Source organism: Hoplias malabaricus, chromosome 2, assembly GCF_029633855.1.
Source record: "Hoplias malabaricus isolate fHopMal1 chromosome 2, fHopMal1.hap1, whole genome shotgun sequence".
Classification (NCBI taxonomy): Eukaryota; Metazoa; Chordata; class Actinopteri; order Characiformes; family Erythrinidae; genus Hoplias; species Hoplias malabaricus.
The window spans coordinates 69,866,610-69,890,865 of record NC_089801.1 but is presented as its reverse complement, the minus strand read 5'-3'; the positions used below and the strand labels follow the sequence as shown (position 1 = coordinate 69,890,865).

Here is a 24,256-nt window from a genome sequence, read left to right as displayed (position 1 = left end):
TCAACCCATTTGAGCATGCGTTTCACTTGTTAAAGACTGAACTTCAGACAGAAAAGCCCACAAACAAACATCAACCAAAAACCGCTGCAGTAAAGGCCTGGCAGAGCTTTAAAAAGGTGGAAACGCAGCGTCTGGTGATGTCCATGAGTTCAAGCCTTGAGGCAGTCAGTGCCAACAAAGGGTTTATAACCAAGTATCAGAAGTGAACATTTTATTTACAATTATTTAATTTGTCCAATTACTTTCGAGCCCCTGAAATGAAGGGATTGTGTTTAAAAAATGCACATACGAGGCTAATTTAAATATATATATATATAATTGCTGTCCAATGTATCTCCCAAAATAGTAACTTTACAGAAGTCTATGTAACGAAACTGCATTAATTGTAGTCACTGTCTTTGTCTTCAGATGTGAGGAAACTGAAGGCACCAAACCCACCGTGCTGGATAATGATAGTTACTAAACGTACCCATGAATTACAGTTTCCCCCTCACATCTTTGTGTATTCGCTAGCCACATCCCCGCCTCCACACAGGGCCACCACAGGCCATCACCAGCTATAATCCACTCAGTGTGGAGAGGAGATCCATGGCACATACTTTGTAATAAGCGACCTTGTTTCACCTTTGCTATTATGCTTCTTTAGTGGGGGGAGGAAACCTGGCAAATATCAGGATTAGCATAACACTGATACCTAAGTCGACTGGAGCCATGATGTGCATGTGAGTGGAAGGGCTGAAGGGTGGGATTTGTGTTGTTGGGTGATAAACCTCTGTCTCAAACAAGTGTTCATACACCTTCACTGTAAACGAGTGACAGGAACAGCCTCACTGTGTGAACAGATCAGTGTAAAAGTTACTCAGCATGGGTTGTTGGGAGATCACCGGATCAGTCTCCACTGATGACCCAGGCTTAGTCCACAACTGGCCTTAACCTTCAATAGACATCAATGTAAAAACATTATATTCGAAGTAAATGTGGAGCATTTCTATTGGTCTATTTTTCATGAAATGCTCAAATGATGTAGTAATTTAAAAATTGACAAAAATAAATATATACACGATATGTTATGGTGCTTTTCCACCGCATGGAACCTACTCGACTCGGCATGGCACTTTTGCTTTTCCAGTGGCCAAATCTGGTACCTAGTCCCTGCAGCTAGGTAGGTTTCTTTAGGCCCTGCTCGCTCCAGGTTCCAACCATGCCAAGTAGGCCAGACAGACATGTCTCACCACAAAATGCAGAGCTCATTCAAAACCAGCACAGACTGCCGCTTGTTAAATCCCTTAAGTTACAGCAGCGTTCACATTTATTTTTATTGGACACAAAACGGCAGCTCATAACCTCGGGGGGTTTTGAAGAGGTTTATATGTTCCTTGGGCAGATGGCCGATGAGTAAACAGCACCTACCGCTGTTGTTGTGGTTTTTCAAAGCCAGCGAGACGAGGTTTTGCAACGTCAGTGGCTCCATTTTGTGGGGGAGCCCTGCCAGTGGAAAAGCGACGAGCTGTCGAGTCGAGTCGTGTAGAGACGGACCCATGCAGTGGAAAAGCACCATTAGTATTCTTGTCCAAGTGTGTTGAAATGTCCAGTTGCACTGGGTTTGCGGCTGTATGAAAAGAACTGGTGGCAGGTCTCTGAGGAACCATAAGCTCGCCCATCACTCCTGACTTGGCAGTATTGTGTGGTTAAGGTGGTCTTAGCTAACAGTGGAATTAGTGATGGAAAAATTGATTTAAATACTATATTAAAAAGTGGAATTCATGACATTGTATCCTACATTCTCTAAGGTCTCTTAAGGATTCCTAAGGCTACATTGTCCACTCAAAGGGCTATTGCAGTGTGATGAACTCTCCTTTGTCCTGCTCTGCGAGCTTCCCTGGTTTGATTAAACCTCACTCTGTACACAAACGTATAAACACAGGTTAAATACTATCTTGTTCTGGACATAAAGTCCATCATACAGGCACTCGTTTTCTTTATTGTTGTCATCTCTTGTCTCGTATAGAATGATCCCCCACAGTGAATGTGTGTCCTCTGTAATCAAGCCGTGACCACTCCAGTAATTGTGTAATAACTCTGTCTGCGAGCCGTCATTAGCTAGAAGGTTCCTCCAGCCTGATGAAATGAATGATACAACTAATTAGATATGGGGGACGAGTGGAAGAGCAAGAAGTGAGATAAACCCCAGCTTTTCTTTCTGCTCTGGAGTCCCTGACCTTCCCAGACAGACACATAGGGAAGTCATCAGATTATATAAATGAGCTTTTAGAGCCTCTTTTAGAAACAGCCTCAGTTTGATCCACATCTAACGAGCTTCAAAGCTTTATAAATGATAGATCAAGAAGTTGTTTTGACAGGTGAATTTTAAGAGGCCGGTAATAAAGCAACGTTCTCCCTTTTTTTTCTTGTACTTATGTAAAAAAGCCCTGAGCTTGTACAGTACTGAGGCAAAGACAGAAACTGCCTTTCAGTTCTCTCATTTCTACTCAGAACAGCCATTAACTACAAGCTACTGCTTTTTCAGACCAGGCTTCTGAAGAGATTAGATCTAAGACCCAAAGAGATGAGTTAAATGAAAGTAAATCAAGAGTTTCCCAAACTGAAGTTCAGAAAGGTTTGCAAGGACTTGGAGAAACGTGAACTCGTAAGAACCATGCCACACCTGGTCTTCTGCTATCACGCTCCATTATTGCTTCAGATCGGAAAAGACCCTCAGGTGTTTACCCCTTATACCTCTGTGTGAAGACGCCACTGTGGGTGTGAAAGGATGTGGAGTGTTGAAGAAGCCCTTACTGAGAAGCCATCATGTGTATTTTGGCTCTTGCTATTCCTTCTCCCTTTGCAGTTGCAGACTTTAGTTGCATCACTCTCCAGAGAAAAATCAATGGGGTGGGGGAGGGGAAGGAATTCTAATAGTTACATAGTGCTGTTTCTGCAATGCTGTGCCCAGATTAGCAACAACAGAGGCTCTGTTCTACCTGTTGAAAGCCAGTGAAGCAGCACTGATTTTGAAGCTGAAAGTCTACGATAAAAATACTACCTAATGTTGTTTAAAGAGACGTTAGCAACATGAATTTGATCAAACGTATAGGTTAAATAACACAGTGCCAATTTTTGGCTGTACCCCAGTTATGCGCTACACACTAATACTATACAGTATATACTATGTACTAAGAATGTGGCAGGCTAGTGCACAAAATATTACATTACCACACTGTTCCTTACTAACAAGGCTTGATGAATTGTTGCTACGACAACGCACAGCATACCAAGCTGCAGCTGCACTGCTGTCCCCAATTTTTTCATAAGGCTGCACTCAACTATTTCCATCCACACGGCACAATGCAGTTTCTAGTCATTACCCAGACTAGTAGGGCTGCTGTGGCTGTTTATAAATCCATCAACAACCAGCTACACCTAACACCGGGAGGCTCAACAGTGAAGTCTGGCACCCCAGACCCACCCCCTTCCAAGCTAGCGTTAAGCTAGCCAAAACGCACAAGCAGGGATGTGTCAGACTTGGCTGTGAATCCCCTATCACCGATCTCCACCCGTCTCATGTGACTGCCACCCACGTTCTCTCACCTCAGCCACGTCAGTCTGCGTACTTCAGCTTCTTCCTGTCCAAAGTTCATGTAGTGCATCCTCAGGTGGAACAGTTTTCCCGCCATAATCAAAGACTAGCTACAATTAGTATTGAGTGCAAAATTGGAATGAAGCTTATAAGACAACAGGAATTTAGCAATGTTTCAAAATGACCAGTATAGGAAGTGTTCGTTTCTATCAGATCAAAAGTATATGCTGTGGATGTAAAAATGTATAATGACCCTCTCAAATCCACTGAGCACAGATGTTTTTTTAAAAGCAGCTCTGATTGGCTGTTTCTCTCCTTTAAGATCTGATCTATTCAACTCACAAGCTTCTGCAGTGACCGTTATTTTCAGGTAATTCAGCTTTGATATATGAGTTAATTGGATGTGGACTTTGATGCACCGTTGACCCAGAGAAGTATCAGCCGCTCCATTAAAAAAAACAAGGACATGGACGTCGTGTGATGGCTTTCAAATGGTGTGCAAAATCCCAGCCCTTCGCAGTTGAGTCTTGAGTGTAAACTTGAGTGATGGAGGTCAATGTAGTGTAACTGATGCACACTGTATGTCCAAATGTTTGAAGAGAGTTCTAAAAATGAGGGGTTGAAACTAAGTGTAGCCCTTGTACGTATAGGTGTTCACCTTGAATAAACTCCATTAAAAAAATAAAAATACTGAAACAAACTGGGACACTGCAGCAGTGGAAGGTCAATTTACCCATTTCTAGGTGTCAGCCTGAATGTATAAAGCTTCCCCAGCATTGGGTGGAGGAGCTGCTGGTGATGGTGCTCCAACCACTGTCTTTGGTATATTTCCCTCATTTTTTTTTTTTTTGTTTCCTTCCCAAAAAAATGATGTCAGGATAAAAGCATGCAGATAGATGTATGTAATGGTTTGGTCACTACTCGTCAGCTTTGCTAAATGACAATAAAATACCGCCTTTTTGTTTATATAAGTACATTTGTTTATAGTTACTTCTCGTTCAATATGCTACAATACAATTAATGGGAATTATGACCTCACAGTTTAAATGGGGGCCAAATTCACTACGTCAGCTGATTTATGTCACATGCTGTGGCCTTTGGCGGTGGTCAAACACCTGTCCTTGTGGGTGCTTCAGGCCATGGCCATAAGGCATTCTTCTGGAGTCCTCTCTGGTGCCTGTATAATAAATGGCGCTGTATTGATTCAGGTGATGGATGTTTGCATGTAGCTGCATTAGTAGTGATGTCACGCTCTTGTGTTGTTTGCAGCGGAGTTCATGTACCTGGACTTGGCCTCCTTGAAGTCCGTGAGACAGTTCGTCCAGAGGTTTAAAGCCAAGGGCCTGCCGCTGCATGTTCTCATCAATAACGGTAGGTCACTTTAACGTGTCTTTTAATCACCATCACTGGTGTCACACTGAATAATGAGAAATACCTTACTTTAAAACCACCGGCTTGTTTCCATGCTCATCGTTTCTCCCCTGTTTATCAGCTCCACTGACAATAACGGAGCACTTCCTCTGGTTGATCTGCATACATTTCAGCCCCCTTTCACCTAATGCTCAGTTTGCTCATGCAAGTGGATCAGACACAGCAGTGCTGCTAGAGTTTTTAAACCCTGTGTCCACTCGGTTAGACATTCCTACCCCGTTGGTCGACCTGTAAAGTCAGAGACAGCAGCTCATCAGCTGCTGCACAGTGTGTGTTGGTCGTCCTCTAGTCCTTCCTTCTAGTGTTGGCTGGATATTTCTGGTTGGTCGACTATTCTCAGTCCAGCAGTGACATTGAGGGTTTTTAAAGCTCCAGCAGCTCCTGCTGTGTCTGATCCACTCGTACCAGCACAACACACAGTAACACTGCAGCACTGAGAATGATCCACTCCCGAGATCATACCTGCTTATGGGTTCCTGAGCATTTCAAGAACTGGGTGAAAGGGGGCTGTCAAAGAACGCCAAGCAACAGATGGACTGCAGTTTGTAACTGTAGGACTACACAGTGCTCCTGTATGGTCAGTAGACAGTGAATGTGGACACAAGTTATGGGTAATTGGCGGGGAGGCTTTACACTAGATGTTCAAACATTGCTGTGAGGATTTGTTGGCTGTATGAAAAGCAAGGGAATGGACTCATGTTGGATGACGTGATCTGGAAAAAAAACACCACTTACCACCACCACAACTCTTCCCATTGATAGTGGATAAAAGTCCATAACTCCAGAGAACACAGCTGTATTTTCCCTCGCAAACCCCAGTGTGAAGGGCTTAATACGTCTCTAGCCATCGATTGGCACTGAGCATGATGACCTTATAAACTCTGCCCTGCAGCAAGGCCTTGCCTCATTCCTTTTTCTTTACGGTGTCTTCAGAAAACAACACTGTCCTGCTTTTGGACCACTTTATGAACATCTGGAGACCTCACTTATCTCCCCCCCACCGACTATGCTTTCCGAATTAGCCGTTAAAGACTGTCCGCTGGCCCTCGCTGCACTAAGGCAGCTCTCCTCACTCTGCTCCTTTTTTTAAAAAATTAATTTCCTTTTTTGTTTGGAAGCGTCTGGTGCGTGTCCTCAGGGCCTTAGGGGTCGTTTGTTTTTAACTGGACAGCTCTTATTTAGCAGCCCTCTCCCCAGGGAGCGTCTCCAAACGACAGGAACAGTCACACTCCGTTCTGTCTCAAACTGGGGAGAATTAATAATTCACGCCCTCCACCTCCCTCTCTCTCTCTCTCTCTCTCTCTCTCTCTCGCTTGCTTGCTCACTCGCCACCCCCCACCCCCACCCTCTCTGTCTCTTTCTAGCTCATCCATTTGTTCTCCACAGTGCGCATCCTTTCCTGCTGATAACAGCTGAAGGACGAAGGCATTTGTGCCGCCCCATTGAGGGCCTAATGATGCGGAAAGGTCACTGCTTGACCCCCTCGGCGCCTCTGGAAAAGTGGCACAGGGGCACTATGGGTATGCCACCAACCTCACCAGTACACTTTCTAAGGGAAAAAAAAGGGATACAGCCCAGGTAGAGTGTGTGTTTGTCAAGGTACAAACCACGTAGATGTACTTTCAGAGGAACAGCAGTGGTCTAAATGTCCAGCTGTGGACTGTAATGCTTATTTCCCATGAGGAAAGTGCATGTTAGTGGCAGTTCATAACCAGGTCAGTGTAGATTTGATGTATGGATGTGAACACCTGGAGTGCAATGTCCCACATTGATGAACATCTACACTAAAGGCTTATTTTATATTATGTTAATATTGCAGGCACCATAGAGAAGCATTACCAATGAGATGGGAAGCTCTGGAGCAGCCACACGTCAGTTTCAAGTCCGGGCACATTGCCAAACACAATCTAGAGGGGTGTAAACTCTGCCAGCGTTGGGGTTTGTTGGAGTGGAATGAGGTTTCTGCAGGACCTTTAGGTTGAGTTGAGGTGGTGTTTGTAATCCAGAACTAATCACCCAACATCAGTGCCTGACCTCATATGGGTTGGATGCCATCATACCCTAACAGCACTGTTCCAACACCTTGCTGCACAAAGTGGGGGCAACCCCCATTTCAAAAGAACCATTAGGTAAGCAGGTATCAACAAATTGGTTGACACCAGCAACAGTTTATTACCGTTTCTCTCTGGAGGGTTGTGCTGTTTGCTAATGATGTGTTTTGGTTTTTGTTTGATTATTTAATTAATTTATTTATTTATCAATCTCTTTATATCTCTTTGTACGTTCTGTAGCTACACTGCCTCGTTCTCCTTTTATTCTTATAATTAAAAAACGCACATCTTTTTAATTTTGTTTTTAAGTACGTTGTCGGTCTAAACGTTTTTGTAATCCTGATTACCGGCGGCTCCCGGGGGTCCGAGCTGTAATTCTGTTAAGAGCACAATTATGATGAAACATGTGTTTTGGCGGAGGCTTAGTCTTGCGTGGGGAATAAGGCAGTCCGCAGACAATAGGGGAGCTTGATCTTTTGGCTAGGGTTTAGCACAGATTATTCCCAGGCCATAGTCAAATACCCCACGCCTTCTAAAATTATCCCAGATTTGCGCTTCGGAAAGGAACCTTGCGAAAAAGGTGATGTTGCCCAAATAGCTTGTGCGTCAGGGGACAAAAAAAAAAAAAAAAAAAAAAATAAAAAAGAAAAATAGGTCAGGATCATATGCAGTGATCCCAGCAGAGAGCTGCACCGTGTATTGTTTATTATTGATAGTGAAGGGCCCTTGCAAAAGACGACTTGAAAATGAGTTCGTATGTAATTATGATTAAAATTATGAAATGGAAAAGCTTAACACGAGCTTAACATCACCATGACTAGTGCCAAGTGTTTTCTAAAGGGAGGGAAAGCCCCCCATGATTGGGCTGTGGAACAGTGGAACATTCTCTGGGGCAAAGGAGCTCTATTCAGTGCCTTTGGTATGAGTTGACCCTGTGACCCTGAACTAACCATGCATCATCATCACCTGAGCCTGGGAAAATAGATAGCTTTGTGGCCAGTGTGTGCTCATTGTATGTTGTGGTTAAAAGCATTTATTATCAGCTGTAATCTCCACACATAATTGGTATAATTTGTGAAGTGAACTACGTAGGGAGTATGTCGCTATTTGGGATGCAGCTTGAGCCTCTCCTCCACTGTTGTTTTGCCACAGAGATTGAGGCCACAGCATTGAGTACAGGCAAAAAGAACCAATCCGATCTGGCCGTTCACATTCAAATTGGATACGTATCTGATGTGAGACCACATATGAAAGGGACTCAAATCTGATTTGGCATGTTCACACAGCCCTGAATAAATCAGATCTAGTTACTGCAGCAAAAGAGGGACAGGCTGCATTTTAATATCCTTCTCTTCAAGAGAAACACTGGACCAGCAGGCGTCCACAAATTACCCAGGCATTTAACGACAATATGAATCATCCTCCTCCTCGTGCTGCCTTATCTCACCATTTCCATCACTCCTCATTCTCAGGTGAAGCTATGAATTATGCATTTTTCAAGAAAGGCCCTTGACAGAGGTTGTGGTGTTTGAACTTTGGAGTTTCCTTCACACAAATCCACTTCAGCCTTTAGCTGGAGTAATTTAACAAGGGTTGAGTGTCCTTGTGGAAGTGCTAAACAGGTCAATGGCGGTCCGAAAGAATCTTCCGGAGATATCCGACCCCCTGCCCTCTTATTTCTTAGGACGCCTTCTTTAGCGTAGTCTGATTTCCCTGACAAACATTTTCCAAAGCCACTGAAGCCCTCTCTACCTCAGTGGAGAGCCTCCTTACACCCCCCCCCCCCACGTAGAGGCCAGACTGAGTCAGAATTCCTCAGCAGTTTAGCCTGCCACATCACTTGGGCTCAAATTGCACGCCTCAGACCAGCGCCTTAACAGCTTCACTGCCTCTGTGGCTATTACTGCTTTCAATTTGACCAATCCTCCAGCGACTCCCCAGCAATTGAGACTCAAATTGGCCGGGTAAAAATGCTCTGTGAAAAAAGAACAAAGGGCAGAAAGGCTTTAATAGAAAGTCTGCCCATAATGCAATTGACTCTCGTGCCTCTGGTGAGACCCCCCCCCCCCTCGCCATCCTCCTCCTCCTCCATCTTTCTTACAATAACAGCTGTTCTGCTTCCTCCCTCCAGCGGGTGTTATGCTTGTCCCTGAGAGGAAAACGGAAGACGGATTCGAACTACACTTTGGATTGAACTACCTGGGCCACTTCCTCTTGACCAATCTGCTCCTGGACACTCTGAGGAAGTCTGGACAGAGTGGTCAGTGCTCTCGAATCATCAACGTCTCTTCGGCCACGCACTACGGAGGACGCCTTGACCTCAGCGACCTGCAGGGCGGGTGAGGGAAGCTTTAATTCTAGTCCTTTATCCACATGATTGTGAAAGATCCATTATATTGACACCCAGTGGCTTCAACGCAGCAGAGACACAACTGTGTTTTAAACATGGATGCACCCGTGTGGGGGACCCCCTCTGCAGAGCATAAATCAGGTCCTTCAGGAGCTACAGAGCAATGTAAATATGAAATATGCTTTTATTATCATTGCAAAGAAGCTCAGAAAGATGTCTTCACCTTACACCATGATGATTTACATTGTGGGGACCAGCTATTAGTCTCCACATGTAAATACGTAAACAAGGTTGGTCCCCTCAATGCTATATGTTCTTATTGTACACACCCACACACACATTTGTGAATGGGTGGAGAACCCACACACACCTAGAGCACTGGGCAGCCACCTCGGCCCCATGGGAGCAGTTGGTGCAGAAGGTGCTTTGCTCTAGAGCACTTCAGCCGTGGATATTGAAGGATGAGAAATTCTTGTTTTTCTGCTGGTTCTGTGGATCAAACCTTTTTTTTAAAAAGTGGAAATAAATTACAGCGTCCCTGAGACGGATTAAGAGAACAAAATGATAATGATGATGATGAGGAAAATAAATAATAAAATAAATAACATTTTAAAAAGGACAAAAACGGAGAAGGCTTTTCCTTTGTCAGTGACAAAATGTAAAATTACGCATAATGAACGGCCCATTTACGGCATTCTGAAGTTAAATGTACTCAAAAACTCATTTCCATTGGTTATTCATATCTCAGATGAAGGCTTTTGCTTTTATTACTTCCACTGGTGCATGCTTTGACACCCTGCACATATTAAAAGGCACTTTGTAATGACTTGCTGGAGATGACACAAAAGGAAATATTTCCCTCTTATCAGCGCACATCTCTGTATTGGCTGTGTGAGTGAGACAGAGACAGACAGACAGACAGACAGAGAGAGAGAGAGAGAGACGGATGGGTCAGGGCCGCTAAAGACACAGATTTATGATGGTCAGCTTATAAAACTGGAAGAGAAATGGTGACGTTGGTGCAATAAAAGCTGTCATTTTGCAGCCGCAGACCTGACCCCTGCTCTGAATGTCTTTCAGAGGTGCAGCTTGACCAAACACCCTTGATTCAAGGTGTAGACGTGGTACCAAACTGTCATCACTACTCCCCTCCACTCCCTGTTTGCAGCATCAGCACGTGTCAGGCAGTGAAAATCATCATCGTGTGCTTGTCTCCTTTGCTTAATTGTCCTCTCCAGTTCAGTGCCACCAACCTACACCAGTGGGCATCTCAAAACCCTTGGAGGAGAACGGTAACAGCCTAGATCTGTTAGAAAAGCTAGTAGATGCTGCTTTGGTTCACGTTATGCATGTGATGAGAGGAGATGGATGGCTGTCCCATCCAAAATAGATCGAGGCTAGTGCTCTCTTGGACTCTTGGGTGATTTTTCAGCATTATTTTTATTTGATGACTTCAACATATTTCATATTGTAAGATTTGAGACAGTAGATTTAACCTGTGGCTTTGCTTTTGTTAGACAGCTGCTCATTGATTTTTAATCACTGCCTTTCATGTGACTTTTTCACGTTTTAGTATATAATGTCCTGCTCCGGTCATTGATTAAAGCTTTAAAAAATGATCGCTGTTGAAAATGTGAAATTTGGGAGGTATTCCCATAACATATATGCCCTACTGGCTTGAAAGTGTCTAAGATGTAACTTGACATTTTTGCATTCATACAATAGGTGAGGAATCTTTACCCCACCCCTCCCACTGCTTTCCTGCAGCCTGAAAGTCAGATAAGTTGATGCAATTAGTTCCTTAGATTTATGATGTCAGATACCCAGGCTGTCTGATTCCAACCATTTGAGACATTACTGACATATCGTACAATATATGGACATTACCTTAATCATTTTTCTGACTTCAGTAATGCCCATTGTGTTTATTGCGTGTTTGTTTATTCATTCATTATTTCATTCTTTGTCTGTAACTGCTTATCCAGTTCAGGGTCGTGGTGTGTCCAGAGCCTACCTGGAATCATTGGGCGCCAGGCGGGAACACACCCTGGAGGGGGCGGCAATCCTTCAAAGGGTGACACACACTCTCTCACATTAACTTACACCTACGGACACTTTTGAGTCGCCAATCCACCTACCTGTGTTTTTGGACCGTGGTAGGAAACCGGAGCACCCGGAGGAAGCCCACGCAGACACAGGGAGAACACTCCACACTCCTCACAGACAGTCACCCGGAGGAAACCCACGCAGACACAGGGAGGACACACCACACTCCTCACAGACAGTCACCCGGAGGAAACCCACGCAGACACAGAGAGAACACACTACACTCCTCACAGACAGTCATCCGGAGGAAACCCATGCTGACACAGTGAGAACAGACAACACTCCTCACAGACAGTCACCCGGAGGAAACCCACGCAGACACAGAGAGAACACACTACACTCCTCACAGACAGTCACCCGGAGGAAACCCACGCAGACACAGGGAGAACACTCCACACTCCTCACAGACAGTCACCCGGAGGAAACCCACGCAGACACAGGGAGAACACTCCACACTCCTCACAGACAGTCACCCGGAGGAAACCCACGCAGACACAGGGAGAACACTCCACACTCCTCACAGACAGTCACCTGGAGGAAACCCACGCAGACACAGTGAGAACAGACCACACTCCTCACAGACAGTCACCCGGAGGAAACCCACGCAGACACAGGGAGAACACTCCACACTCCTCACAGACAGTCACCCGGAGGAAACCCACGCAGACACAGTGAGAACAGACCACACTCCTCACAGACAGTCACCCGGAGGAAACCCACGCAGACACAGGGAGAGCACTCCACACTCCTCACAGACAGTCACCCGGAGGAAACCCACGCAGACACAGGGAGGACACACCACACTCCTCACAGACAGTCACCCGGAGGAAACCCACGCAGACACAGAGAGAACACACCACAGTCCTCACAGACAGTCACCCTCATGAAGCATCTTCTAGCATAAAAATGACACCACATGGACATGTTCTCAAAGTAAAAATGGAAAACCTGAATACACTGGAGGGGAGCTTTAAGTGAAGCTGTGCTTAAAGGAGAGGGCAATAGCCACACACTCATAGCAGCAGTGAGCGAGCAGCTTTGCTTTGGAGCTGCAGATGGTTCAAAGAAGCAAAAAGTTGAGGGGAAAAAAAAGTGTTGACGTTAATCCTTTATCGCAACTCATTACTAATGCATTAAGCACTAGTTTAAAGTCTTAGCGATAGCTCGGCAGAGACACATTCACACTTCTAGCGTCGATAGTGACTTAGCACTTCAGAACTGTGTCATCTCTGCTCTCCTGCATGTTTTTCCTCAGGCCATTTCTGCACTGAGATTTTCCATTCTTCACAGCAAGCCCCTGCTGTCATGCTCTGTATTCTGTGTGTGTGTGTGTGTATGTGTGTGTGTGTTAAAGAGAGAGAGGTAGCAGGGGTGCTCTAACAGAGTGTGTAGGTGAATTTGTTTAGCGCTGTGTCCTTTGAGAGTCATCGATAGAGGGGGAGAGAGCAAATAATCTGTAGGTTTTATACTATGTTGCCAAATAACAATAGGTAGGTGCTGTAGGCTTTGCAGTGATTTGATGGACTTCAGCCATGAGAACATCAGTGAGGTTAGGTATTGATAATGGATGATTAGTTCTGGATCACAAACATCATTCCAAGTCATCACCTACAGTATTGGATTTTACTCCATCACTCCACAGAACACAGATCCACAGCCCAGTGATGAAGCGTTTATGGCCCCGGTAGCTCATGCATGGAATTGGGCCTGGTGACCTTAGGCCAGAGGTCTTCAAATCCTGACCTTGGATCCAGGTTCCAGGCCAGGGTTATAAAATGGCCGGCTGTTATGACACTATCCCGGCCTGGAACATGGATCCAAGGCCCAGATTTGAAGACCACTACCTTAGAGTTATGAGCTGCTGTTTCAAGGTGTTGAGTACTCTGAAGCAGTGCTCTTATGCTATCTCTCTCTCTCTCTCTCTCTCTCTCTCTCTCCAAGGTCATGTTACTGTGCTCATGGGGCGTATTCTCAGAGTAAGCTGGCGCTGGTGTTGTTCACCTACCACCTGCAGGAGCGTCTGTGGGCGAGGGCGGATCCAGTAACGGCTAACGCGGTGGACCCAGGCATGGTGGACACGGCCCTGTACGAGAACCTGAGCAGCCCGGCCAAACTGGCCAAGAAACCTGTGGCCAGACTGCTCTTCAGGGTGAGAACGCTAACTCAGAAACTGTCTCTCTGTCTCTGTCTCCAGCTTAGAGCACTAGTTCAGTTCAGGTTCTAGTATTCTAGTATCAATACAGGTTCTAGTATTCATTCTCCCAGCCAGTGGGTAGAGGAGGCTATGACTAAAGTAGGGGAAGTATGGTGTAAAAACAAGGTTTTGCCAGGGGTTTTCAACAGCTGTGCTTGTGGTGATTACATGTGTACATAGTTTTAGTGCTCCTGCTCAAACAGAGGAGTAAAATGATAATATGTCTTCATGCAGCTTGATATCAGACCGTCGTGTTCAGTCTCATTTCGTTTCTCTTTTACTGGCTGCTTTGTTTTCCTCGTGGCTGTCAGCAGGACCAGCTGGGCCCTCGGAATTCATCTCCAAATCTTCCAGTTCCTGAGCCATGATGTATGTCAGGGTGAACGATAATTGGATTTATTTTATCTGTGCACATCAAAAGCGTGTGTGTGTGTGTGTGTGTGTGTGTGTATTTTCTGGTAATCATGGTTGACTCTTTCAACCTTTCTGATGCATCCCGACTCCTCCAGGATCCCAGATCAGAGTGAAAAAAAAAACAAAAGGAAAAACCCACAGCTGAACCAAAATGAAAAGAGAAGCCCAGCACAGTTTTGGTCGTTCCCAGAGGTCTAGATTATGAATAGTTCAAAGTTCGCAGAAGACACACACATTGATTTCGGGACGGGGTTCAATCCTACCAAGTCCCCGTTGGCGTCTACACACAGTGGAACAGCTCCTCTTACAATTTGTGTCATGATTTCTCACTCTTGGCTCATTGGAACAAGCTGAGAGATTGTGTTGAAAGTGTGGACTCCAAAACTTACCACCAACAGAGTCCAAATATTTGTGGACATCCTTCTAATTAGTGAATTTCGTGGGTAGTATTTTTACCGTATAATTACAGCTTCAATATCATTGTGAAGCTCCAATGATCAAAGCTGTAACAGGGAGAACAGAGCCTCTGTTGTTCCTAATCTGGGCTCAGCACTGGAGAAACTGCACTATGTTTATTGTAAAGGCTGTGGAGCGGTGGAACTGTGATTTATAGGGTGCTTGAGCACCATCCAATAACTTGGGGATGAGTTAAAGTCATCCATAACTAATAACTGATCCAACATTAGACCCTGAGCTTCAATGACTGATGCCATCAAATCCTCACAGCTATGTTAACACCGTTCCAATGTCTAGAACAAAGCCTTTCCAGATTAGTAGAAGCTGTTACAGAAAAAAAAGGACTAATCCCCTATTTCTATCTTTTATTTTAGGGGATATGTTGAAGGTGCCGTTGTCTGCATTTTTTGAGCATGCAGTGCGTGTATCTAAACTTTTGACGTGCATCGTTAGCACGGTTGTTGTTGATGTTTTTGATTCAAAGTAGAGAGCCGCTCATTGGTTCAGGATTTGTAGTTCTGACAAAGCGCCCATCACAAAAGCCCACTGTAAAATGAGCAAACGCGGAGGTGGCTTTGTCCACATGAAAGAATCTTCCAGGACGGCCAGCAAACTGCTGACCTCTCTAGTGCCCTTCATCCCACAAAAGATCACACTTATCTGCCCTGTCTGAATTAAATTCCTGTCAAACTCACGCTCTTGTCAAGATGAGTGTAGATATTGAATTTTTTTTATCTTCATCGCCATGGTTATTTTCACAGGCTTATATGTTAGAGCCAGGTCAGAGCTTTTTTTTTTTTTTGCCTTGATTAGACACTTGATCTGATTCTGTTTACACAGCTAAAGCTTCATGTGTTTGAACACTGTTGCATTTGGACATCATACTCTGATGGAAGTGTAGGACAGCAGCTGTCCTTTGCATTGTGGGAAAATTCCATGATGAATGGACCAGTAGAAATGCTCCAAAAAATGAAATCTTTACATTGACTTCCGCTGAAAGCTAAGAAGTAATTTCCTTCTCCTGTAAAGATACATGTTTTTTTTTGGACGGTGACGATTTGTTGCACCAAATGCCCTTTGCATTGTTCTAAATTGAATTACACTTAAAGAATATATTTTGTTAAAGTGGCATTCCTATCAAAATTATTAAATTACACATTACTAGATTTATTAAAAAATAAATGAATTAATAATAATAATAATAATAATAATAATAATTTACACTTATATAACGCCTTTTAAAAACCCAAGGACGCTTTACAATCAATGTGGGGGAAATATCAAAAATTGTATTGTAATTATTGTAATTGTAAATGTTATTATATAAAACATCTACTCCAGACCTAGAGTGGTGTCATATGAGTCTGTACAGTGAGACTTCTCGGTTTTAAGGCTGTGAAAGCCTTCTTCTGGTGATGTGACTTGAAGCTAGGGCTTCCTGCAGGGTTGAAAGTGTATTCCTTGCCATTTAAAAGGGTGTAATTTTAAAAACCTGAAGAGCTGCTGTTGATATATTAGCTTATATGTGAAGAGCAGCCTGTAGATGAGTTAGACCAATCAGAAAATAAATAAAAATAAATAAATACCCTTGTGCTGTGACATCACAATCGCAACTCAGAAAAAAATCTCTGGATGTTAATTTACATTTAATGTACAATAATCATTATAAAACTTTTTCAATATTGTTTTAAAAGTGAGATATTTATCAGAAGGAAATCGGGACAGTGCTTTTGGGAAGCTGAAGTAACACACCAGATCTCTGTCACCATGTGGGTGATATCCTCGTGATTGTGTGATGTGTTTGTGTAAAGGATGCAGGATATTGTACTGAGAGAACACACAAAATTGCGAACTCTGTCAACCCACGGAGACTGGGTGATGCAATGCTTTGCAACCGAATATTACATAACTTCAAAAATAAAATATTAAACACTAGTCTTTGGCCGGAACTCTCTTTTAATGTACTTTAGAGTAAAGAAAAGCTTTTTATTTTGCCCATTTTAAGAAGTTGCTACAGTACTGCAGAGATGCAGGGATTAGTTTGGGATGATTTACGTTGTCCATAGAAGCTAAAAACAATGTAATCAACTTCTAAGACTGAACTTTTTGAATTTGTGAATGGCAAGGAAGATGTAATGAAAGAATTAAAAACAGATAGAACTGAAAATGGAAGATTTTAATATTGTATTTAATGGTGAAACTCAGTTGTAGGTTTGTACCTGATGGCGGTTGTGTTTTGTGGGGATATCAAGTAAATGAAGGGTAGCCCTTGACTTTTACAGAGCTCTGTACATCAACAGAAGTGACTACGTATGTGAAATGGCTTGATAGCATTAAGTTTTTCCTGTAACTGTCATGTTTGCTCCCAAAGACTATTCATTGCCATACGTTCCAGACGCTCGTAAATTCTGTATCTTCTAATCCGTAAATCATAATGCACTGGAAGGTATGTGTGGTACAGGACTTAAACAGCAGCGTGGTCATGAATAATGGATGCTTCCTGAATCATTTCATGACTTGGTAGACAAAGAAATTAAAGACATGCGTAAGGAAAATGTTTTGAAAGCTGCTGCAAATACGAAGGGATTCAATTGTGATGGGGAGAGTTTGTGCTGGTGCTCGTCATAGAGCCTTAATTAGACACCATGCAGAGAGACCATGGCTGTTTTTCAATACCAAGAACACAAACAATGAACCTTGTGTTCTCCAGAAGAACCTTCTTGAGAAGTCACCTCCTGTGTGCTTGAGTACTGGAACGTAACGTTGGCAGTGGAAGATGATGTCAAGCAAAAACACAACGTAGGAACATTGAGAAACATCTCATAATGAATTATGTAGTTTTTTTTTAATTCTTTTCTGGATTTTTGGAAACAGAACAAAGTTATTTGCTTGTGTGAGAGATCCAGGGCTGAACCATGTCTAAAGAAGTCTAAAGGTGATGAAGTACCATTGTCTAGTCCAATGAAAAAAGGAAGAAAATCGTACTCCTTTGATAGACTCCATTTAGCATTTAAATAACGTCATGCTATCACCAGGTCGTTGGGGCATGGTAAAAAAAAAAGTGAAACAGCAGTGAGAGTACACATGTAGTCATGAATAAACACACACATCAGAGGTGTCATTAGACCCAATTTACTGGGGCACATGCAAAATGTAAAATGTTGCTTTGCCCCACTAAAATCACAGAGTAAAAGTACGTTATCCTTGATTGATGAGCAGAACTACAGGGCACACAGCGCAAATTAAATACACTACATTTCCCATAATGCCCCAGTGTCTTTCCAAAAGGGATAGCTGAGGAGTATATTTATTTATTTATTTATTTTTGCACAGAGAAATGGACATTCGTAAATATATTTAAACGTAAGTCAGATCTTACAGCGCAACAGTCAGATATTGATATCTCATAGTGATGTATTTTGATTATAGCTGCTAATACCCATATAATCTATGGAAAATACATAATACAGCACTAAACCAGTCTGACAATCCCTGCCCACAGAAAATAATAGTGAGAACAAATATATACACAATGTATAAGAATGTGGATGCACTTTTGGCAAATGGTAGATTTATACGCTATAAAGATTTATACATTTTCTATTTTTATTTGTTCAAGAAAGTGCACCTAAACACACAAAATAATACATTCTTTAGTGTCAATAGGTTATTCTTTTCTCATCCATGGTAGAGTAATGCCCACTTTAGTGTTAAATCATTAAATCACTAGTGTTAAACAGGCTTTTCACTAGAGTATGACAGTATCCCAGTACAACAAGTAGTCTAGAATCACCCCTGACACACACACACACACACACAGCGGTAGGCAACCACTCTCAGCCTCAGGGAGCACAAAATGTGGAACACACTCACTATGTTTTTGGAGTGTTCTTTTTTCTGACAGAGGTGGAGAGGGAAGAAAATAGAGACATGCATCATCTTCATTACATGAAGCAGAATCCATGGCAAAATCCAAGCAAAATCCATCCATCCATGTCCATCACTGACACCTAGTGATATCTATTTTTATCATGGCCTCTGTAATTTGGGGGACCCACTCTCTGGAGCTTTGACTGGTTCGTTCAAGTACTACAAAGCAGTTGAATTCTTATCTCATGTGAGGTGCAGCTTATAGAAAACAAATATTCCGTTATTTGCTCCTTATTTTCAGTGGCAGATGTGTCATATTGTGGCTTTGGATGTGTGCTTCAAGTCCACCCTGCGGAAAAACAGGAGCATTTGCCTCCTTTCAACAATTCTTGTGTTGTTCAGCCAGAACGACCTTGGCAAAGACAAATAAGGGCTCAAGCAATATATCCTGGGTACTTTTGCATTGCAGACGCATATTGATTGCAGTCAAACACTCCACTTACTGGGTTCACACAGCTGTGGAAGGACCAGGTGAAGCAGAAATCCACTTTGTTTTTCCTGGTCAGTAAAGTGTAGTAGATTCTGAATGCACTTTATAGCCATCTAGAGTGAAGTTAATATAACTTTTAAATATTACGACAGGGCGGCACGGTGGTGCAGCAGGTAGTGTTGCAGTCACACAGCTCCAGGGACCTGGAGGTTGTAGGTTCTAGTCCCGCTCCGGGTGACTGTCTGTGAGGAGTGTGGTGTGTTCTCTCTGTTTCTGCGTGGGTTTCCTCCGGGTGACTGTCTGTGAGGAGTGTGGTGTGTTCTCTCTGTGTCTGCGTGGGTTTCCTCCGGGTGACTGTGTGTGAGGAGTGTGGTGTGTTCTCCCTGTGTCTGTGTGGGTTTCCTCCGGGTGACTGTCTGTGAGGAGTGTGGTGTGTTCTCCCTGTGTCCGCGTGGGTTTCCTCCAGGTGACTGTCTGTGAGGAGTGTGGTGTGTTCTCCCTGTGTCCGCGTGGGTTTCCTCCAGGTGACTGTGTGTGAGGAGTGTGGTGTGTTCTCCCTGTGTCTGTGTGGGTTTCCTCCGGGTGACTGTCTGTGAGGAGTGTGGTGTGTTCTCCCTGTGTCCGCGTGGGTTTCCTCCAGGTGACTGTCTGTGAGGAGTGTGGTGTGTTCTCCCTGTGTCCGCGTGGGTTTCCTCCAGGTGCTCCGGTTTCCTCCCACAGTCTAAAAACACATGTTGGTAGGTGGATTGGTGACTCAAAAAGTGTCCGTATGTGTGAGTGTGTGTTGCCCTTTACGACATAAAACAATCAGAGCAGAAAGGTAGTGTCGTTGTCACACAGCTCTAGGGTTCTGGGGTTTGGGGTTTCGAGAAAGTAGATCAAAATTGTCCACTTTTTTTTTTGTAGAGTGTAAAACAAAATTGTACAAAATGTCAAAGACGTTTTTACAGGTTTTCTACAGGTGTCACAAACTTTATAGCACTCACTCTGCAGCTAAATTTTGAGAAATTGCTAGGCCTTGGGCGGAAAAGGATGCAGAATTTGAGCAGCAAATCATCATGGTCCAAAAAGACCTGCATCTCTAAAACAGTAACTTTCAAAGGGAATGCTGAATCCTTATTAAATCTGAATGGAAGTTAATGCAAAGAACTTGAATTCCAAGCTTTTTCTGTTTATCAATCGACAGGGAATCTTTCACACAGAGAATAGAGAAGCTGATGTGTCCAAATGGTGCAGAAATATAAAAATCCACCCCAAAAAAATGCAGATACAAAGTTTTGCTCCAACAGCAACAATGTGAATCTGTGGGAACTCCTCACATGATGGTGTGTGTTTTTAGCATCTGGCTGCGATCCTAAGCCTGAAGCCTGTGCTCAGTCCCAGTTCTGACAGACACCTCTGAGGAGGCTTTTCTCTCTTTTGTGTGAAATATCGATTCCACCCGGCCAAGCGCAAGTGTGTGTAAAGGCTCGCCGCCTTTAATCCAAATTCCTTCAGATGGGAAAGAGGAAGAGAGGAGTGGGAAAACGCTGCTGAGCCCTAGTGGCCCAGCCCCAGGTCCAGTCTTCTGAAGCCCATGCCCGGCCGCCGGCGTTCCACACGAGTGGGCTGCTTCCGTAATTGATCCGTCTGAGGTCAAAAACCAGCAGACTGCCTGAATAACAATCTCACCCAGTCTGGAGTGGACAGCAGAGAGGCTCCTGGACATCTCCTGAAACTCCTGAGTTCAAAATTGACACATTTCCTATTTGCATCTCTTTTTTTTCCCCAAATACTGCACTTAAATACAGGCAAATTTTTTACTTTTACATCAAAAATTTAATTTTATCATCTACAAAAAATTTTGCATGTGACTGTACATTATATGTTTGCATAGTATACAGCTGCTGTGGTGCGTTAGTGATAACAATTGTCATAAGTCTCCTGGAAGTAGGGCCGTATGTCTTCACCAGAACAAGATGTGATTTTAAAACCTTGTTGTACACCAACTGTGCATCTTTTATGGAGTAAAAATAGCATTACTTGTGATACACCGGTTATTAGAGAATTATTAGATAAAAGGATGTATGTATATATAAGGAAAAATATATGTGCTACAAAACTGCTGCATATTCATGTAATTCATCATAGCATTTATGAATTGAATATTTAAAAAACAAACTATTTAAACATCTGTCAACCTTATTCCATGACTGATATCCCATCGTACAATCCTGGACCTCTTTTGCCAACCTTCATCAAAGGGCAGATGTCACTGTGTAAATAGCCAAGTAATAAATAGTAGGGCTGAAACTAAGGATTATTTTGATAATTGATTAATCTGTCGATTATTTTTTCGATTAATCTGTTATTAATCAGATAAAAAGGAAGACAAGCCAAATTTGGTTTCCTGTCTGTTACTAGTATATTCAGGATACCATCAGTGAGAACAGCTGCTTGCTGTGGTGTGTAGATCTTCTTCAAAACATAGTCAGCAATGCTGGGCTGTTTTTATCTGAGGTGAGAGAGAAAGTGTAGATATGAACATACACCTTTTTTAAGTTAATAACTACTGGTTTAAAATGCAGGGAAATTGAAATGACATAAATGGATATTGGGTGATGCTGCCATGTGCTGAGAATAAAAGGGAAATTCATCTAACACATGATCAGATATCGTTAAGATATTTAAGATTTTAGAGAACTAATGTTGTAATTGTATAAGGAACACACAACCTACCTTTAATAAAAATTAGCGTTTACATGAAGAATTAACCCAACCGTTACATTAATTTTATATTTATCAATATTTAACACAGTGTATGTAATGTAATATACACTTGGCTGTGATACTCAAACACTAACACACAATGCCAGTCAGAAAAGACCTTGAAAAAGGCTTTAAATATATTATTTAAAAAATGTTTGAATTTTCTTTTTTTAAACTCTGAATGTAACTGCCGCCACATTTAAGGTGGAACGGAAAACTCGCTAAATACAAGAGTGATATAAATTTACTAAAAATGAGACATCTTGCTTAACTACTCTAGCAGGCTCTAGTGACATTGAGTGAGAGAAAAACTAACGTCGCTAACGTTAGCTCGACTAAAACTACGGCTTGTTTTGGAACTGCTGGTCGACCTGACATATTTAAGGTGGAAGAGAAAACTCGGGGGGGATGCTAAGGCTTGTTCGCTAAACGCGAGTGTAATATTAATGTACTAAGAAAAACAAATGTTGTTTAACTACTCTAGCAGGCTCTAGTAACATTGAGTGAAAGAAAAAGTAGAATTAACTTACTATACTTAATCTCTTTCACACATAGCTCCAACAGGCTTCCTTTTCAGGTGCTCATGCTTGTGCTGCCGTGCCATGCGAGATCAGCTGTGCACATTTTGCACCTAACACTGTTCTAACGCACTGTTGAAAGCGTTAATGTAAAGTGTTACCATACTTTTGATGACTTGGGTCGTACATTTTTCTCTCTGCTTGTGCTAACATTATCCTCTGCTGTGACCGCCTCCGCCATTTTTCAAACCCTTCTTCCAGAGTTCATCACGTGTAGCAACTGTACCTATGTGTATAATACCTTAGACCCAACTAATCGATTGTTAAATTAGTTGCAAACTACTTTAACACTCGATTTTAATCGATTTAATCAATTAGTTGTTGCAGCCCTAATAAATAGCTGTGGATAGTACAAACTACTCATTTGCTGCATAGTTCTTTTGTACGACATGGAAACAAGTGGAGATCTAAGTGCAGTTGATGAATCAGCTTTAGTGTGCCACTTTCTATTTCTCTGTTTACAAGAAGCATGCCCTTACTCAAAGAGGTCTTTTACTAGTGAGCAAAGGAAAAGATGAAATCCTGAGGGGTGGGGAGAGGCTGTTTGTAGGAAGAGTTTTAGTTTAAATGACTGCACTGCTCCCCCTTCTGGCCAAACTAAATGGCATTGAAAAATACAAAGAGTTAAACATATTAAATAAACAAATCTTCTCTTATATATATATTTTTGGAATCTTAAGGATGGGGTGATTGTGTGTTCCAGTTTCTTCCCATGGTCCAAAAACCATGTTAGCAGGTGGATTGGTTATTCAAACGTGGCCATAAATGTGTGTGGGTGACTGATTGAGTGTGTGATGCCCTGTGAAGGACCGGCTCTCATTCCAGGGTGTGTTCCTGCCTTGTTCCCAGTGATTCCAGGTAGGATCCGGACCCACTACGACACAGAACTGTATTAAGCAATTACAGAGGAAGGGTGAATGAATGAATGAACTATTATATTGTTTTCCAGGCATTGACTTCATGAGCTAGGTGTATGGTTTATTTCTTGGGCAATAGTAGGCATATGTAAAATAAACACAGTGTAATATGTCTTTCAAGGGAATATGAAGTAGGAGCAGCAATAAATATCATAAACAGAGTAATGAAGGAAGTACTCATTTTGTCTAGGCGTGACAAGGATTATTCCTGTCCTCACTCTAAATGAGTGTATTAATAATGCGTTAACACCATAAATTATTAACTTATATAATTTTACTATTATCATTATTCTTGACTTTTTTACCTAGTCCTCTTGTAGAAATATAACTTCTACATGACTTTTAAAGCAGTACCTTTGGCAGATGGCATTCAACAGATCTCTGGATAAGTCAATGAGCAGCAAACTAACAAAAGCAACCACAAAATGGATAACCGCACTAGCCCTCAATAGCCACTCTAACAAACTGCCACATGCTGAAATCAGGCACAATGAATGAAGGGTGAAAGGGCTACAATCAAGGAGGAGCTGGAACCATTCACTATCTGTGATTATATGTGAGTCATTGGCTTCAGCCACTCGACTTTAATAATGAAATATGAATGGGATCTTGTGATGGAAATAGTATTGAATTAGGGTCATATTTGCAGGTCAGTTTTTTTTAGGGTGAGGTTTGTTGTGGTTAATCACAGTCATTGAATGATTTGACAGCCCTATGATTAGTGTCTAAAAGAGGGGCCGTGCAGTACTTAGTCCAGTGACTTTTTGTGTTTGCGACTGTGTATTGCTGGTGACTTAGCCCAGCACTGACCTCACTGGACCCAAAATGAAAATCTTTCTTAGGTCACTAATCTTCTCTCCCTCTTTGGTCACAAGTTTCTATTGTGTGTCTGGATTTAATCAGTCGGGGTCCTCACCTTTTTATCACAACTGTGAGAGTAATTGCAAGACCCTTATCAATCACAGAGCCCTGTTCCATGATTGATGATACTGTGTGTCTGATCTTATCTCAGGTGTGATTTCTCTTCTCCACAGACGCCAGCCGAAGGAGCCTCCACGGCTATTTACGCCGCAG

General features: G+C 42.7%; 1 protein-coding gene across 4 annotated transcripts in view; it reads left to right on the top strand.

The window, feature by feature from the left end:
- dhrsx (dehydrogenase/reductase (SDR family) X-linked) overlaps positions 1-24,256 on the top strand; it is a 68,611-nt gene that overhangs the window by 41,883 nt on the left and 2,472 nt on the right. For all 4 annotated transcript variants that reach the window (XM_066661486.1, XM_066661484.1, XM_066661483.1 and 1 more), the window contains 4 exons: positions 4,847-4,948; positions 9,191-9,398; positions 13,457-13,664; positions 24,217-24,256. The exon at positions 24,217-24,256 is cut by the window's right edge and continues 2,472 nt beyond it. In XM_066661486.1, the coding sequence (XP_066517583.1) occupies positions 4,847-4,948; positions 9,191-9,398; positions 13,457-13,664; positions 24,217-24,256 (558 nt within the window). The remainder of the gene's footprint in view (positions 1-4,846; positions 4,949-9,190; positions 9,399-13,456; positions 13,665-24,216) is intronic.